General features: G+C 43.8%; 1 protein-coding gene across 6 annotated transcripts in view; it reads left to right on the top strand.

Moving 5' to 3' along the window:
• ADAMTS12 (ADAM metallopeptidase with thrombospondin type 1 motif 12) overlaps positions 1 to 16,052 on the top strand; it is a 244,707-nt gene that overhangs the window by 210,934 nt on the left and 17,721 nt on the right. For 2 of the 6 annotated variants that reach the window (XR_011023643.1, XM_068251244.1), the window contains exons 19-20: positions 1,237 to 1,383; positions 1,699 to 1,858. Coding sequence is in view for 5 of the 6 variants with exons in the window: in XM_068251244.1 (XP_068107345.1) it covers positions 1,237 to 1,383; positions 1,699 to 1,858 (307 nt within the window). In the remaining variant the exon portion in view is untranslated. Of the gene's footprint in view, positions 1 to 1,236; positions 1,384 to 1,698; positions 1,859 to 4,706; positions 4,944 to 5,073; positions 5,262 to 16,052 lie in introns of those variants that run through there. The other 4 variants (XM_068251243.1, XM_068251246.1, XM_068251247.1 and 1 more) reach the window with 4 other exon arrangements.

The raw sequence follows: 16,052 nt of genomic DNA, 5'->3' as shown, positions 1-16,052 counted from the left end.
TATGTCGTTAATTCCTCAGTATGTGACAGACCAGCTCCTTTCACAGCCTAACAGAGGAGGATTTTTATCCAGCTCTCTTCTATCACTGATAAGATACCAGAGAAGCTGCTGGCTTATGTAAATAAAACACACACTGGAGTGTGCATAGAGGAACAGTTCAACACTGAAGAACTTGGCAGCCTTCCAGACACAGGCCGACAAGTCTGACAGGGGAAAGATACATTGATTTATTACAGAGATGGTTATAGTAGAAAGAGCTACAGTAAGCCAGAACACATAAGAATAGGTTTAGGAACTTGTAGGATGGTAGAAAAAACGTTGTAATTTTTGTTACAGAGTCACTTCAAGGAAGTAATAGACAGACATGGTAACATGCTCATGACCAACCAATCAGGGATTTTGGAAGGTAAAAAAAAAAGGATGGGAGGCAAACCGGGAGCCCAATCTGGTGCAGTATTGTGAGTAAAAGTGGACTTCTATATAAATATTATAGCTGTTATACTGACAAAATTGGGTTTCAAGACAAGCAGCCACTGATATCGCATGTGGGGAACTACCGTCCCCACTCGGCCTTGGCAAATGGTGGTCGCAGCTTCTTCAAAGATCCACTTGTCACAGTGGTAACCCCAGTATAGGGGTGGAACGTCTGCAGAGGAGATGAGGAGGCACCCGATAGATTTGCGCAGTTTGGGTGTAATCTATACACTATGATACAGTATTCTTAAAAATTAGTGATAGATGGTCCTACCTTAAAGAAGTAGTCCATCCGTTATGCTTTAAATGATAGATAACTTACAGGCGCCCTGGATAGCTGCAGCTTTGAATAGGCCCAGTATTCGACCTGAAGAAGCGGTTCTCACTGCAAAACGCGTTGTCAGTTAAGTGCCCAATAAAGTATCTATTATTTAAAGCATAACGGATGGACTACTTCTTTAAGGTAGGACCATCTATCGCTAATTTTTAAGAATACTGTATCATAGTGTATAGATTACACCCAAACTGTGCAAATCTATCTGGCGCCTCCTCACCTCCTCTGCAACCAATCAGAAATGCACAAATTAATCACCTGATAAATCACTCATGCTTTTCCATGAATTCTTTTTAATGGAGAGATTCTCCCTGAAGACTTGTACATCTTTTGTTATATACATAACCTACGCAGAGGTCACAACAAGGAATGACAGTATTGTGTGTACCCATGATCCCAGTCAAGTCATTTGTGTCATGTTTCCTCAGTGTTCAAAGACCTGTGGGAGCGGAGTCCGCAAACGAGACGTCATTTGCCCGAAGGAGAATCGCTGTGACTTGAAAAAGATCCCAATGCTGCTATTAAACTGCAGCCAGGAGCCGTGTACCAGCTGGAGGACAAGCAACTGGACTGAGGTGTGTCTTTATATATACCAGGGACGTGTGCGCATGTTACGACCAAAGCCAGACATCGGCCAAAGTGGGAACTAATCGGGTATTTCTCAAAATGGGGAATTTAGTTGTAACATCACTTGCCAAAGTCTAATCCTTAGCCAGCCAATGTGGAAAGTGGCTTTCCTGCCATTTCACTATTTCCCTGGTGTTGTGTCACTTTCTTGGACATGACAGAGTCTGGAGAGGTGGGAAGGTTAGCGTTTGGCAGAGGAGAGGGGAGGTTTAGAGGTTAATTTTAAGCAGAGGAACTCACGCACATTTTGATGTGTATTTCAGTGTTCGGCATCTTGTGGAAATGGTGCCCAGCAAAGGACTCTCCAGTGTATCGATAGCGACAGCAACACATCCGTGAACATGAGCCTGTGCGAGAAGGAGCCGAAGCCTGAAAACACTAAAGAGTGCAACATCAAGAAGTGTGCTATCACAAAGAGAACAGGTAACGTCATGGAATACATGTATAATGCAGCAAGGATTTCATTTTTTTATTTGCTTATAAAATAAATAGCCACTGCTCATAATTTAGTTCCAATGGTGGAAATTCCACTGAACCAAAGAAAGCCGTTGTCTCCAACTAGAGAAGACTGGGAATGTTGAAGCTTCTCAGGAGTAGCATGCTTGATAAACTTACTTTTAGGGAGTAGGGACAGTTCCTCAAGGTACTCACAATACTAAGAAAATCTGTTACCTTAACTGCAGCTAAAGTCCAGTTTCATGAAGTTACATTAAGGCTCCCTGCACACTGCAAATCAGTTTTCCGATTCCGTTTCCGATTCCGATTTGCAATTCCGATTTTCCCTGAATACAATCAACAGAAAAACAGAGGAAAAAACGCAGCATGCAGTAACGATTAAAAATCTGAATTGGAATTGCATGCAGTGTGCAGGGAGCCTAAAGGAACAGCGGGGGGAGGAGTTTAGAGTTACTTACCTGGGGCTTCCTCCGGACCGCCACAGTATCAGGTCCCTTGCTGTAGTCCGGATACCTGCTAACCCCTCGGAAAGATCTGCTGGTTGCCCAGTGTCGTGCGCATGTACAGGCCCGTCTGTGCCCTCCCTCAGTCTTGTTCCTGTGGCTGAGGCCCTTCTGCACTTGCGCAGTTCAGAAAGAGTTAAGCTGCTCAGTACCTATGTACATAGAGGAAAGTGCTGCTGCAAGAACAAATCCGGCACGCTCTTGTCGAATACAGTATGGTCAAAGCAGCACTGTATCGGTAGGGTCGAGGAGAATAAGGGAATCCTCTGGACTATCCACTATTGAGGTAAGTATTCAATTTCACTTATTTTTCCTTGCTTCAGATATCATTTAAGGTCCAAAGACAGACAGTTCTATTACTCTTAATTTGGTATCCAAAATAGAGGATTCTATTTCCAAAAATTTGCATGTGAGAAATTTTCCAGAGGTTTTATCTGCTTGTTGTAAATATGATGTTTTAATGACATTGATTTGTATTGTATTGTTGTCAGTATTAGCAAATGTACTCCATTCACCTTTTGGATGTTCACTTGTTTGTCATGCATTTTAATGACATTGATTGTTGCGTGGTCCCGAGGGCTATGGTTATGCCCCTGAAAGTATGTGAACATGAACGGAATAAATGTATGTAATGGGAAGGGAGGTGTTAAGATTTGTATTCATGCCTGTGTGTGCATTGATTATGCTTCCCTCATTTCATTAGCTTAACTTCTTGAAGACCACAGGCTTACACCCCCCTAGTGACCAGTAGTGATGCTCGGAATACCCCCAATCACAAATTTGAGTAAATCTGGCCACGGCAGAATTGAAGTCCGGATACACCGTGATCGTGATCCGGATTTGAATGGGAGCTCCGAATTCAACTCGGATTTTAGCCGTGATTGCATGTTGAATCCGTGATCACGCCCGTGAAACGGATTTGACTTTAATGTTAATAGCAAAGCCCCCATATTGTAGTAAGAGCCACTGCACCAATGATAAAATGAAGATGTGCTGCGATCACCTCTGGAGCCACAAGTATATTGCAATATATTCCATACGATCCGCACCATCAAAAATAGAATCTTTATTGGCTCAGTTACAACATGATAAACAAATTAAAATCCGTAAGTGGGTCTGTGTAATGTGATGACGCACAGGCGTTTCGGGCCGTAGCAGGTCCTTTATCAAATCATGACCTGCCCACAATCTTTATCAAATCATGGCCATGATTTGATAAAGGACCTGCTACGGCGCGAAACGCCTGTGCGTCATCACATTGCACAGACCCACTTATGGATTTTAATTTGTTTATCATGTTTTAACTGAGCCAATAAAGATTCTATTTTTGATGGTGCGGATCGTACGGAATAAATAGCAAAGCTAAAAATGGATTATAAAGGTGATCAGAGGCTACAACTTAAAACTTAACTTTTTCAAAAAGACCTTATAGTTTTTGAGAAAATCGATTTTAAAGTTTCAAAGGAAAAAAGTATTTGTGATTAAAAATTCGCCAAAACCCGCCGACTTTAGCGGTTAATAGCAAATCCCCCTTACATGATATAAACACCAAATTTGCAGGATATGTTAAGTAGAACAGTGGGAATAAAGGGGGAAATATTTTTTTCAAAAAGACCTTATAGTTTTTGAGAAAATCGATTTTAAAGTTTCAAAGGAAAAAAGTATGCATGTAAATGCGGGAAATACATTAACTGTCATTTACCGCATTTAAATATATACTATTTTCCTTAGAAACTTTAACATCGATTTTCTCAATAACTATAAGGTCTTTTTGAAAAAAAAAATGTTCCCCGTATTCCCACTGTTCTGCTTAACACATCCTGCAAATTTAGTGTTTACATCATGTAAGGGAGGCTTTGCTATTAACCACTGAATTCGGCGGGTTTTCAGGTTATAATCATGGCCTTGATCACGAGCCAGATTTGGACCTCGATCACGGGTGCATTCAGAACTGAATCCGTGATCAAGAGGTGATGACGAATTCGGAATTCGACCCCGTGATCAGAAAAAACAGCTTGTGATCACGAGTTACCCGTGATCACGAGGTCGTGGAGAGCAACACTAGTGACCAGGCCATTTTTTACAATTCAGCACTCTGCAGCTTTAACAGTTTATTACTCGGTGATACAACTTATCAGCCAAATGATTCTTGCCTCCTTTTCTGCCCACCAACAGAGCTTTCTGTTGGTGGGATCTGATTGTTGCTGCAAATTTATTTATTATTATTAATTTAAATATATTTTTTTAAAATAAAAAAAACTATTATTTTTTGTTTTATTTATTCCTTCCCCATCTCCCTCCCTCCCCCCAAGATCCTACCACTTAATCACCTCTCATAGGCATCAGCCGATCGTGGCTAGTAGGCTGATCGTGGATCCCCGCAGTGTATATTTATGGAAGCTCACGCTCCAGCAAGTACAAGCTCCCTGCTTACCTCGCACATCGCAGGATGTCGCAATCCTGCTTTAAGGCAATCCTGGGGGAGCCACTCTGCGGCCATCATCCTGCGTTAGGCAGTGGTAGAGTGGTTAAAGGATCACTAATGTGAATTTAATGGCTTTTTAATAAAGTCCTAATCAAATTTGACAGCATTTCAGTTTTTCTTTCATTAGGTATACAGATTTATTTACAGGAAGTTCATGAAAAAGTTGGCTTTTACTTACCTGGGGTTTCTTCCAGGTGGTCATGAAGGTATCCTCCCGCTCCCCTCTGTTGGTCCGCTGTCAGCCCTGGTAAAGTCCACTGGTCAGCTGGGAATTGTCCCAGAGTGGCCCTTGGCAGAAACTGGTCAATGCTGCCGTCTAATGAAATCTCCCAGCATGCATCTGTGAGACAGAATCTTCTAGCACTTATGAGGATCCTGGAAGCGTCCAAAAAGGATATTTACAATAAACAATATACACTGATTACAGATAGTTACCTGTAAGGCTCAGTTCCCATTAGAGCGGATGAAAAATGGGCATGGCTTGAGGGATGATTGCATCCGTTTTGCATCTGCTTAGCCATCTGCTCCCCTATCCGCCCGTCCCCTTCAATTGCAATCACTGTTTAATTCACAGGGGAGGTAACCGATCCCCTGTGAATTAATCGACATGCCTCCAATCATAAGGCATACTGATTCTTAAAACAGAACGTCACAAAATGTAAAAAATAAAAAAAATCGAGCACTTCCTGGTGACCAAGAGAGTGTTTAACACCACCCAGTGGCCAAAATGTAACGTTAAAGTGAAAAAAAATTATATATTTAATAAAAACTTATTATTGTTTCATTGTGATAAGTAGTAATATAGTTATTGGCAAATGAATGAAAAGAGTGCTGACAGGGGAAAATTGCTTCTGTCCTGGAGGTGAAAACACCTGCAGGCTGAAGTGGTTAAACACTCAACCAAAGAAGGAATATGGGATACAGAGAGAAAGACAGGAGCTGCAAAAATCAGAAATTTAGATATGTTAGAGAGTCCTCACCCACCAGCCTTGGAGAGGTTGCCTCCTCTTCCCCCATGTTGTGTTTTCCTAGCTGACAGGGGCGTAGCAATAGGGGGTGCAGAGGTTGCGACCGCATCGGGGCCCTTGGGCCAGAGGGGCCCCAAAGGGCCCTCCCTCAACTACAGTATTAGCTCTTTATTGGTCCTGTGCTCATAACAATAACTTCTATAGATACTTTGAATAGTAGTAATCATTAACAAACTGCTCCCCATCCCCTTCTTGCACCACTGACACTGTATTTGCCATTGGCAGGTTTTGGTGCGCCGTATCAATTGTTATGTATAGAGTTCTTGGGGGGCCCCATTGTAAAACTTGCATTGGGGCCCACAGCTCCTTAGCTACGCCACTGCGCTGATAATGATGGATATTAACATAGATCGTTCATTACATGTTACATTTACTGTACAGCCTTTCTTGGAAACTAAGCGCGAGTGGGTAGCAATTATTAGTGTGGCATCCTTAGATCTTCCCCCATTTGTTCCGAGGTCTCTGCCGTGGTAGAGAGAAAGCACCCTCCTGTGAGTCACCTTAAAAAACTCCATATAATTATAACCTTCCAACATCCGGCAGTTTCACGTCTCTGTTCCTGAAAATAGAGCTGGGAAGAAAAACCCTCTATCCATTTAGATAGAACAATATGTTATTAACTTCTTCGCACGAGATCATAGGAGACACTTTTAGTGCTATTTACAACAATTCACCTCCGGAAAGATGAAAGTAATTATTAGTGTTGATGATACAGAGAGAACAAAGCCAAGGCAACTGTTTATTTCTGTGTGGTTTTATAGATTATGTTGATGTAAGTGTGAGAAGTGTGTGAAGCGCAGGGCGGGATTCACCATAAGGCACTTTAGGCACGTGCCTACAGGCGCCTGATGATGGAAGGGTGCTCACTCCCCTCCCCAAGTGCCTATCTCCCTCCTTCCCTATGCAGAGTCCTGAGCAGAGTATAAATGAGAGGTTACTCACCCTGCTCTCGGCATTCCACTGATGAGATCTCCCTTCAGTCGGGGGCACTTCTAGCTACTTAATACTTACTGTATTTTTTGACTATAACACTCACTTTTTCTACCCCAAAAGTGTGGGGGGGGGGAAGTCACTGCGTCTCCAAATGCAAGGAGTTTCTGACTTGTGAATGCCTGCCAATACGAACCTCCATCCCGCTGCAATGTCAGGGACTCCCTGTACTGTGCCCATGCAAAGGAGGTCACAGGGGACACAAAGGAGCATAGAGGAGGACGCACAGAGGACACAAAGGGACATAAAGGAGGACATAAGTGGACAGATGCGGATACATGGGGACACAAGGGAGACAGAGGAGAACACAGGGAGACACAAGAGGTACAAAGTGGGGTTAAGGTATAAAGGGGGGCATAATCCAAAAGATGCCCCTTCACCATGGTTTAGTATATATTTTTTCTCCTGGTTTTGTCCTCTACACCTAGGTGCGTCTTATGATCAGGAGCTTCTTATAGTCTGAAAAATACGGTAGGCTCCTCTAGCTACCTAATACTTGGGTGCACCTCTAGCTACTTAATATTGAGAGTACGGTACTTCTGCCTACCTAATAGTAAGGAGCACCTGTAACTACGTATGACAGGCAAGAGACGTAAGGGAGAAGTGACAGCTAGGACAGCTAGCACACTTGCGGGTTTGTAGGTTCATGGACGGTGAAGTCTAGGGTGCCAGGACATCTGTGCCTATAGATTCCTGTGAGGTAAATCTGGGCCTGTGTGCAGGGGTCCCAAGACCCTTCCAGAAAAATACAAAAACACAGAGACCACATGTGCCACTTAATTAGCTACACCGGGTATATTAATTAATCTGCAAGAGCAGCAACCATAGTGTCGAGCAGGCGACTAGAACGCGTCCTCTCTCGGGTCTTTTTATCTTCTGCAGATGGATGGGTCATTGTCTTAGAAATAATTGTTAAGCGTTCCAGGGAACACTAGACACAATGCCACCCAATGAGGAGTGTAAGGTATCTACTAGGATAATGGATAAAAAAATAAGATCACTTGATTATACTGTGTAAGGGATAAGGAAAAAGAAGGCTACCTGAATGAGTAAACCTCTCTTTCATGAACGGCTCCCTTGGGCATCATTTTCCATTTTTCCATGTGTTGCTCCCCATTTTCGGCCTCCTCTTTCCTAAATAGCAACTCCTCTTTTATGTTCAGGTGCCCCATTGGGACACTGCCACCCAAGACCCGAGCCTTTGGAGAAATCCAGCCCTGCTTAATGGCCACCTTGGCCGAATGTCACCTAGCAGATGTAACTAACCTCTTTTGACTTCAACCCCTGACCTTTCAAACACCCTAATTCTATTACTGTATTTGTATATGTCTATTGAGATCGATGTTGAGTTCCAATAATTAACTCCTCCATCTGTGTGTGCCCATTCCACCATACGTTAAGAACAACTATCTGAATTCTTTTTGAGTTGCTTCAAATCAATATCACAGCCATTGAGCATAATACAGCTTGATGAGATAATTTAGTTGTCCCTTCTTATCCCCTTTGTGGAAGAAACCTCCTGCAATAAATGTAAATTTCAAGGTACAGCCACAGTTAAAAATGTATAAAATAACATTTACGAGAAGAGCGCAAATATTTTGTAACTTTATAGGTGTTTTTTTCCAGACAAGTTTTTGGGGGTTTTTTTGGAAGTGGAAGTCATAACTTTGGATCTCTTGTCAGCAGATCTTCTGATATAATCTTTTTTTCACATCTGTAGATTTACAGGAGGATTTTTTGGGCTATATCCTCGCCCTTTTTCTAGCTTTAAAGTTGAAGGAACAATCCAAGATCAGCGTGAAGTCTCTGAGGCTTTCTCTGAAGCTCAGTTCCTTGTGTAAAGTGATATTTAATCCAGAAGTGTTGCAGGAAGACAGGACAGAAGTAGGTAAGCTGCTATAGGCAGCTTCTTACCTTAGCTCTTAGCAACTGCCTTTTTAATGCAGCGCACTTTCTCAACACAAAGAGGTGACTGTCGAGTTTCATTCTTGCCCTTATTCAGGATTTGTGCTGAGTTCCTTCTACGTGTTACCAGATTATGTCTTACAAATGTCTGCTTAACCGCCCTGCTGGATTTGATGAACGGTCTCTAGTTTAGGGGCAGAAACACACGGTGCTTCTGTCAAATTGATTTTTTTTTCTAAGGTTAAAGAAGCCATTTAGTTAAAGTGAACCTTAAGTCATAAAAAAAATGAGTTTTACTCACCTGGGGCTTCCCTCAGCCCCCTGCAGCTGATCGGTGCCCTTGCCGTGTCTCTCTGATCTTCCCGTCCCCGCCGGCGACCACTTCCGGTTTCGCCGTCAAGACCCAACTCGCATGGGAACGCGAGTGATTCTTCGCATTCCCAGCCACAATATCGCCCCCTATGCTGCTATTGCCTGTCGGGTCCTGATGGCGAAACCGGAAGTGGTCGCCGGCGGGGACGGGAGGATCAGAGAGACACGGCGAGGGCACCGATCAGCTGCAGGGGGCTGAGGGAAGCCCCAGGTGAGTAAAACTTTTTTTTTTTGTGTGTGTGACTTAAGTGCCTCTTTAAAGGAAACCGGTATAAAAAAAAATGGTTAAAGTGTTACTTAGGCCCCGTAAAAACAGTTTAACATGAGGATTATTTCTACCACCCCCCCCCCCCCCAGTCATCCTGTGCCGTCCTTCCACAGCCCCCCAGTAAGCAGCAGCGACTCCGTGAACGCTGACCAGTAGTGGCCAGTCGGAGGCTAGTACACATGTGCGGCTCTGAGCTGCGCGCACCCTGACCACACTTCCATTGCCGGGAGCATTCTGTGCATGGGGACTCAGCAAGAAGGCGTGTGTATGCCCAGCTTTCAGGAAGTCGCTGCCGGCAGGAGGGTTTCGGTAGGATGGCATGGGCACAGGATGACTGTGGGGGGGCTGCAGAAAGCTCCAGCAGTGGCGTAAGGGCCTCGGTCTCAACCCCTGGGTTGTCTCTTTGTCCTCCCCATGTGCTGTGTTGGGGGGGGGCGCAGCGGCGGGTGCATGAAGCATGGCTAAAGAAATGTAAAGGGGGGGGGGGGGAAGAATACTGTTTTGCACTCGTTTTGTATATCACTCTACTATGTATCAATGAGGTTAAAAGAAAAACTATTCTTTTGATAATTGTCCTTTAAAAAGAGAATATCTGTCACAAAAGACACAGCCCCTGAGGGGTAGTTACCTCAGGAGGGGGAAGCCTCTGGATCCTAATGAGTGTTCACATGTCCTCTTCACCCTCCGGGATCCAGCGCTGGCAGCCTCTGAACAGCGGCAATGTATATATTTACCTTCCCAGCTCCAGCGCAGGCACAGTAGATGCTTTCCAATAGGCTTCGGCAGAAATAATCAAGTCCGATCGGTTCCACTCTGCTGTGCAGGCCACCAGTCCAATATAAACAAACACAAACCGAGAGGGTTTGTACCGGGGATATATAAACCAACACTAAGTCCAAAAGGACATAGCTCTCACTTGGGCTTTTGCTGGGGGATTTACTGTTGGTGGGGGGCTTGCACTTTGTAAATAATTACTGTATATATGTATAGCACTCTTTGATAAAGCCGTAGGGTGAAACATGTTAGAGATTCATATTGCAGCACTTTGGATATAGCACCTCACACTTGCTCTGTAACGCCTCCATTATGTCTACTTTGCAGCATGTACCACACTCTTAAGGGGCTCTGTAGTCAGGTTATCAAGCCTATATTTGAGCAGACCTTTTGTACATCCTGCACTGTGTAGTAAGTTTATGTACTTTATATATACCGGTATGTGGAATAGCTACACCACAAATCACTTGTGGGGGATGAACAAAGACCTCCACATTATATACTGATTTCTACATCGACTACATTATAATTGTTTAAACTTACTGAGGATACTTTGATATTTATGTTTCCTCCCTTTGAGCAAACAGCTCTTTTATATACAAGTAATCTGCTTGTGTTTTAATAGTACCTATAGGGCCTGTCCTTTTGGACTTTTAGTGTTGGTCACCAGTCCAATATGTCTGCCCTCCAATCTCTGCATCCGACTATACAGGAAGAGCAAGCAGCTCAAGAAAGTTGGGTGCAAATTGGCCCTATATGGGCACCCAGGTCTAGTAAGTGTAAAAGGGAGGAGCTACATGCAGCAGCAATAGTTTTAGCATTTTTTTTCTTATTTGGTTCATGATTTACTGTCAGTTGTCTTAAAGGACATATCCTAGGAAAATGAAAAAAAAAGTTCTATTTATCTGGGCTTCCTCCAGCCCCTGGCAGCCTATCTCTCCCTCACTGCAGTGTCCCAGTGTCCCAGTGTCCCCTCCATTGCAGATTCCAACCTCACCAGGTTGGCTTCTCCTGCACCTGCGTGGGTGTGCGGCCACACTATTCGCGGGTGCGCTCCAGTGGCCGGGAGCATTCCGGTAGTTCTGCGCCTGCGCAGAGCGCTCCAGGCCACGTGAGCACAATCGCGAGCCGTGCGCTTGCTCAGGCGCAGAAGATACCGACCTGGCAAGGTCGGCATCTGCAGCGGTGGGGACCCTGGGACACTGGAGCTGCAGCGAGGAACATATCAGCTGCCAGGGGCTGGAGGAAGCCCCGGGTAATTAGAACTTTTTTTTTTCCTCGGACATTCCCTTTACGTGCCAAGAGGTCTAGGCACACGGCTAGAGTGAGTCATTCTCGATGTCAGTGCATCATGGTATACATGTGCAAGTATATTGAAGCAGAAATATTTCAAAACAAGCAGTCCTTCATCCTCCTGGTGGTATTTTTTCTCTGCGGTAGACTTGTGTCATCAATAAAGCCTGATGGGGTGCCAGGATGTCAGCTTTCCCTTGCCACTCTCCCCTTTCATTGAGACAAACAACTTTTATCAGAACATGACAGAGGATGGTTTTTGTAAAATGCAGCGAATATTCTTTTTATGAAGCCTTTGAATAACGTTATATCCCTGTTAGTATCGAGGCTCTAAGTGGAACTGACACGAAGAGCCAGAGATGATTACTCATAAACTGCTGGAAACGAGAAGTTCCACTTCAAACAACATCTGTGTTCATGCTGGATAACTCACCACGGCTTGCTGTGAAAAACAGATTAAAAATTCTGGGCCGTCATAAGCCATTTCATCACTCGGCCAAAGGATTATGTGCTTAGTTATGTTAACTAGAGTGCTCTTTGTTGGCTTGCTGGAAAACCGAGGCCCCTTGCACACTGGCATTGTGGGGAGCAGGAAATTTGGGCGCCAGTGGCTAATGGACGATTTGGGCTATAGGTGCTAATGCAACTATCTTTAATGCGGGGACCAAAGCAAACATTTGGGCACCCGATAAATATCGTTTTCAACATTAGAGCATTCAAGTTTTCGAAATATGTTATTGTTTTGAAACTTGCAGCGTTATAGTTTTTGTAATATTATTTTGTTTGTATGTACAAATTTTACGTTATCAAATAGGTTATCATTTTTATGTACAAATTTTACATTTGTTAGGGTGTTTGTGCAGGTGGGAACGATTAGGGTTAGGCATCAGTAAGAGTGTTTGTGCGGAGGTGGTGGTTAAAGTTAGGCACCACCAGGGGGAGGGGTCTTAGGGTCAAGCACTACCGGGGGGTGGGGAGGTCTTAGGGTTAGGCACCACCAGGGGGGGGGGTCTTAGGGTTAGACACCACCGGAGGGGTCTTAGAGTTAGGCACCACCAGGGGAAGTTTTAGGGTTAGGCATCACCAGGGGAAGTTTTAGAGTTAGGCATCACCAGGGGGGGGGGGGGTCTTAAGCATAGGTTTCCGTGAGAGAGTAGGGTTAGGTTAAGCTGCAGTACAATATCAGTAAGCTTTTCTACTGTTTTATTATCATTATTAACAATTTCCATTCAGAAATATTATTGCAATCGGTACTTATGCTTTCGGCTTCACCCTGCATTCAGTTCAAAATGGACTTTATTTTTATAAGGATTTCCGCTTCACCCCGCGCCCATCCTCGCGCCTCTGTTTCATGCACACAGCATTGTGAACCTGCATTACGTTACCCTTTCTTACCGCAAGTGCAATGTAAGTCAGTGGAGCCTTGCAGAGTTAATGGGGCGTGGTATGATGAAGCATTTGATCTGACGCAAAGGCTGCTTACTGCATGGATCATACAGCAATGGAATTCAATGGGTGACACAGGCAGTGTGCATGATGGGAGCGCGGTGTGACGCAGCGCTCATGTGCGAACCAATGGGAATCCCAGTGACGTACTTCCTGCCCAGTGCCACTCTTCTAGGAATGTATGAACACTTTTTGCATGATGGGTAAGAGTTGTGAAGAAAGGTGTAATTTGTTTTTTTAGACAGACATTTTCCAGTTTTGGTTAGTAACAACAAATTACAAAATATAATTTCATGGCTGCAACTGAAGGGAACGTTGGCTTCTTATTTTGTTTTATTTATTTTTGCAAATGCCTTTTCACTATTTTAATTCCGGGCATCTATTCAACATAACCACAGTGCAATGATGTACAACCATAGCTAAATGACTGTAGGTAATGAAACCACTGATCTCCAGTATAGAAAATCAGAACACCCCTAGCAAAAAAAATATTTTGCGTAAAGAATTCATCTCCATGCAAACAAAATATGGCTGAGCAGCAATCAGCTTAACAGCTTATAAATAGACTCCCTAGCTACTGGAACTGACATTATTAACTTTCTAGGGACATTTTTTATTCCCTGGTTTACTGGCTGAGAATATTCATGATGACTTTGTCCATTGACACGACATTTCTAAACTTTGTGTTAGGTAATTTCGATGTAATTAATTTATGGAATAAAAGTATTTTGGGGTAAAAAAAAATGGTTTGTAAAAAAAATAAAATAAATGAACTCAAAACATTTACTAATTAATGTAACCTTAAAGGAAACCAGAGATGATAAAAGATAAAAATTTTATGCATACCAGCTGCTTCCTCGAGCCCCATGCGCACGGATCGCTCCCACGCCGCCGTCCTCAGCTTTCTGTATCCCCAGTACCGAGTCCTGTAAGTTCTGCCAGTCACGGCCAGTCTGTGCAAGAGAAGTGTGCGCCTCTACGTATCTCTCTAGCAGTCGCCGGAGAGATATGTAGAGAGTGCACTTCTCTTGCATCAGACTGGCCACAACTGACTGAAGTTAGGGGACCCGATACCGGAGCTGCAGGCAGCGGAGGACGGTGGCGTGGGAGAGATCCGTGCGCATGGGGCTGGAGGAAGCCCCAGGTATGTATACATTTTTTTCCCTTTTATCATCTCTGGTACACTTTAACTAACCGTAACCATAAAACAGGCACAGACATATTTTTGATTTGTAACATACGCCATATATACTCAAACATGAACTTAGTCTAGTATAAACCATGCCTTTAATATCTACCTGTAAAAACAGGTAAAAATGGTTCGACTATAAGGGCTGGTTCACACTTGGAACGCAAATCATTATTTTGCGTAGTGAAATTACACGATTTTGCCACGATTTACGTTTGTGACTCCCGTTCAATAGAACGAGGATCTCATAAGAATTGCATGCAGCACGTTTGCAATTAATGTAAATCCTGCAGTGAGAATGATCCTATAGGGATGCTTAGTAACAACGCTTTGCTGATCACCAGGGATCAGCAAAGTGCTGAAAAGTGCCCGAGTGTGAACCAGCACTAAACCAGGTAACTCTTTATCTTGCACAGTTGTTCCCTCCTGCAAAAGCCCTGGTGCTATTCTTGTCCTTTGGACAGTCCATTGGCAAAGTGATACCCCATTCACCTCTATCCTTGAAGAGTCCTGTAGCCTTTAGTGTCCCCCTGTAGTCTAAATGTTGCAGAGTGCGCAGCACCACTTACTCCACTGCATACATATGTAGTGCGCGTGGTAATTTGGGTACAGGGAGAACCCGAAACGCTGCTCTCCCTGCGCTAGGTAATCTTTGAAAATATAAAAAATATATTCCCCTTCTGTTTATCTAATTTTTTCCTTCGGCTGTATAATTCAGTGTCCGACTATAGCCAGCACCTGAATTATGGTGATTTTTATAGTAATTTCACCTACACCACTATAATTAATATTACAGCCTTTGACAGCGAAGCAAGTAAAAACAGCACCGGAGATTTTGGCGCAGCCAACTCCGCCATAAGCAGTAATAGGAACTACGGCTACGGCGATCAGGCAGTAATTTGGGCGCCTTTAAAAGATGTAACCCAAATGACTATAAAAACAGCATAATTTAGTCAAAATTACGTATTTACCTACTATCCATGGCGGCCCTGGAGGGGGAATAGTAATTAACACCGCCGGGACTTTTTCAGAAGCAGGGTGAGCCATTTTTCTGCCTCAACCAGCGCCCAAATTTCCCAGCAGCTTAATTTTATGTACACTTTGGCAGCACCTAAATCAGCCACAGCGCTGCGTCGAATGGGCGACTACCTGACTACCCCTCCACCCTCACCAGTGCATCTGGTGTCCTTCATAGCATAATAAATGCAGAGTGAGAAACAGAGCCTCCCTGATCCCCTTACCCCCCCCCCCTCACCCAATCCCCACTTAGTCTCACAAGGTCACAAGAGGCCTCTCCCTCTCATCACCCCCCCATCCCCTTACGCAAAGTACGGCAGAGTGAACTGAGGAATATTGGATAACAATAAAGATAACAGCTTTTCTTAATTCTTCTCAGACATCATATATCATTTCAAAAGTCTTCTAGATTATTTTGTCCTCATTCTTTCATAAGATTAATGAAATATTTTTTTTAATACGCACTTCTTGTTCGATATTTTTTGTTTCTTGTTTTGCCTTATACAGGTGAAACTGGAAAAAATAAAATATCAAAGTCTATTTATATCAGTAAAAAGGTGAAACTAGACAAGACACAGAACATTTTCTCATGGTGGACTCAAAGCGCCAGAGCTGCAGCCACTTGGGCATGCACTATAAGCGGTAGCAGTGTTAGGAAGTCTTGCCCAAGGTCTCCTTGCTAAATAGGTGCTGGCTTACTGAAGCGACAGAGCGGAATTTTGAACCTGGTCCCTATGTCAGAGGCAGAGCCCTTAAAGAGAACCCGAGGTGGGATTTAATTATGTTAGTGGGGCACAGAGGCTGGTTGTGCACACTATCACCAGCCTCTGTTGCCCTATGGTGTGCCCCTAGGACCCCCCTGCGCTCTGCTATCCCCAGTGCCATGCAAGC

The sequence above is a fragment of the Hyperolius riggenbachi genome, chromosome 1, assembly GCF_040937935.1.
Source record: "Hyperolius riggenbachi isolate aHypRig1 chromosome 1, aHypRig1.pri, whole genome shotgun sequence".
Classification (NCBI taxonomy): Eukaryota; Metazoa; Chordata; class Amphibia; order Anura; family Hyperoliidae; genus Hyperolius; species Hyperolius riggenbachi.
The sequence above is the reverse complement of the archived record's forward strand: the minus strand, read 5'-3'. Positions and strand labels throughout refer to the sequence as shown.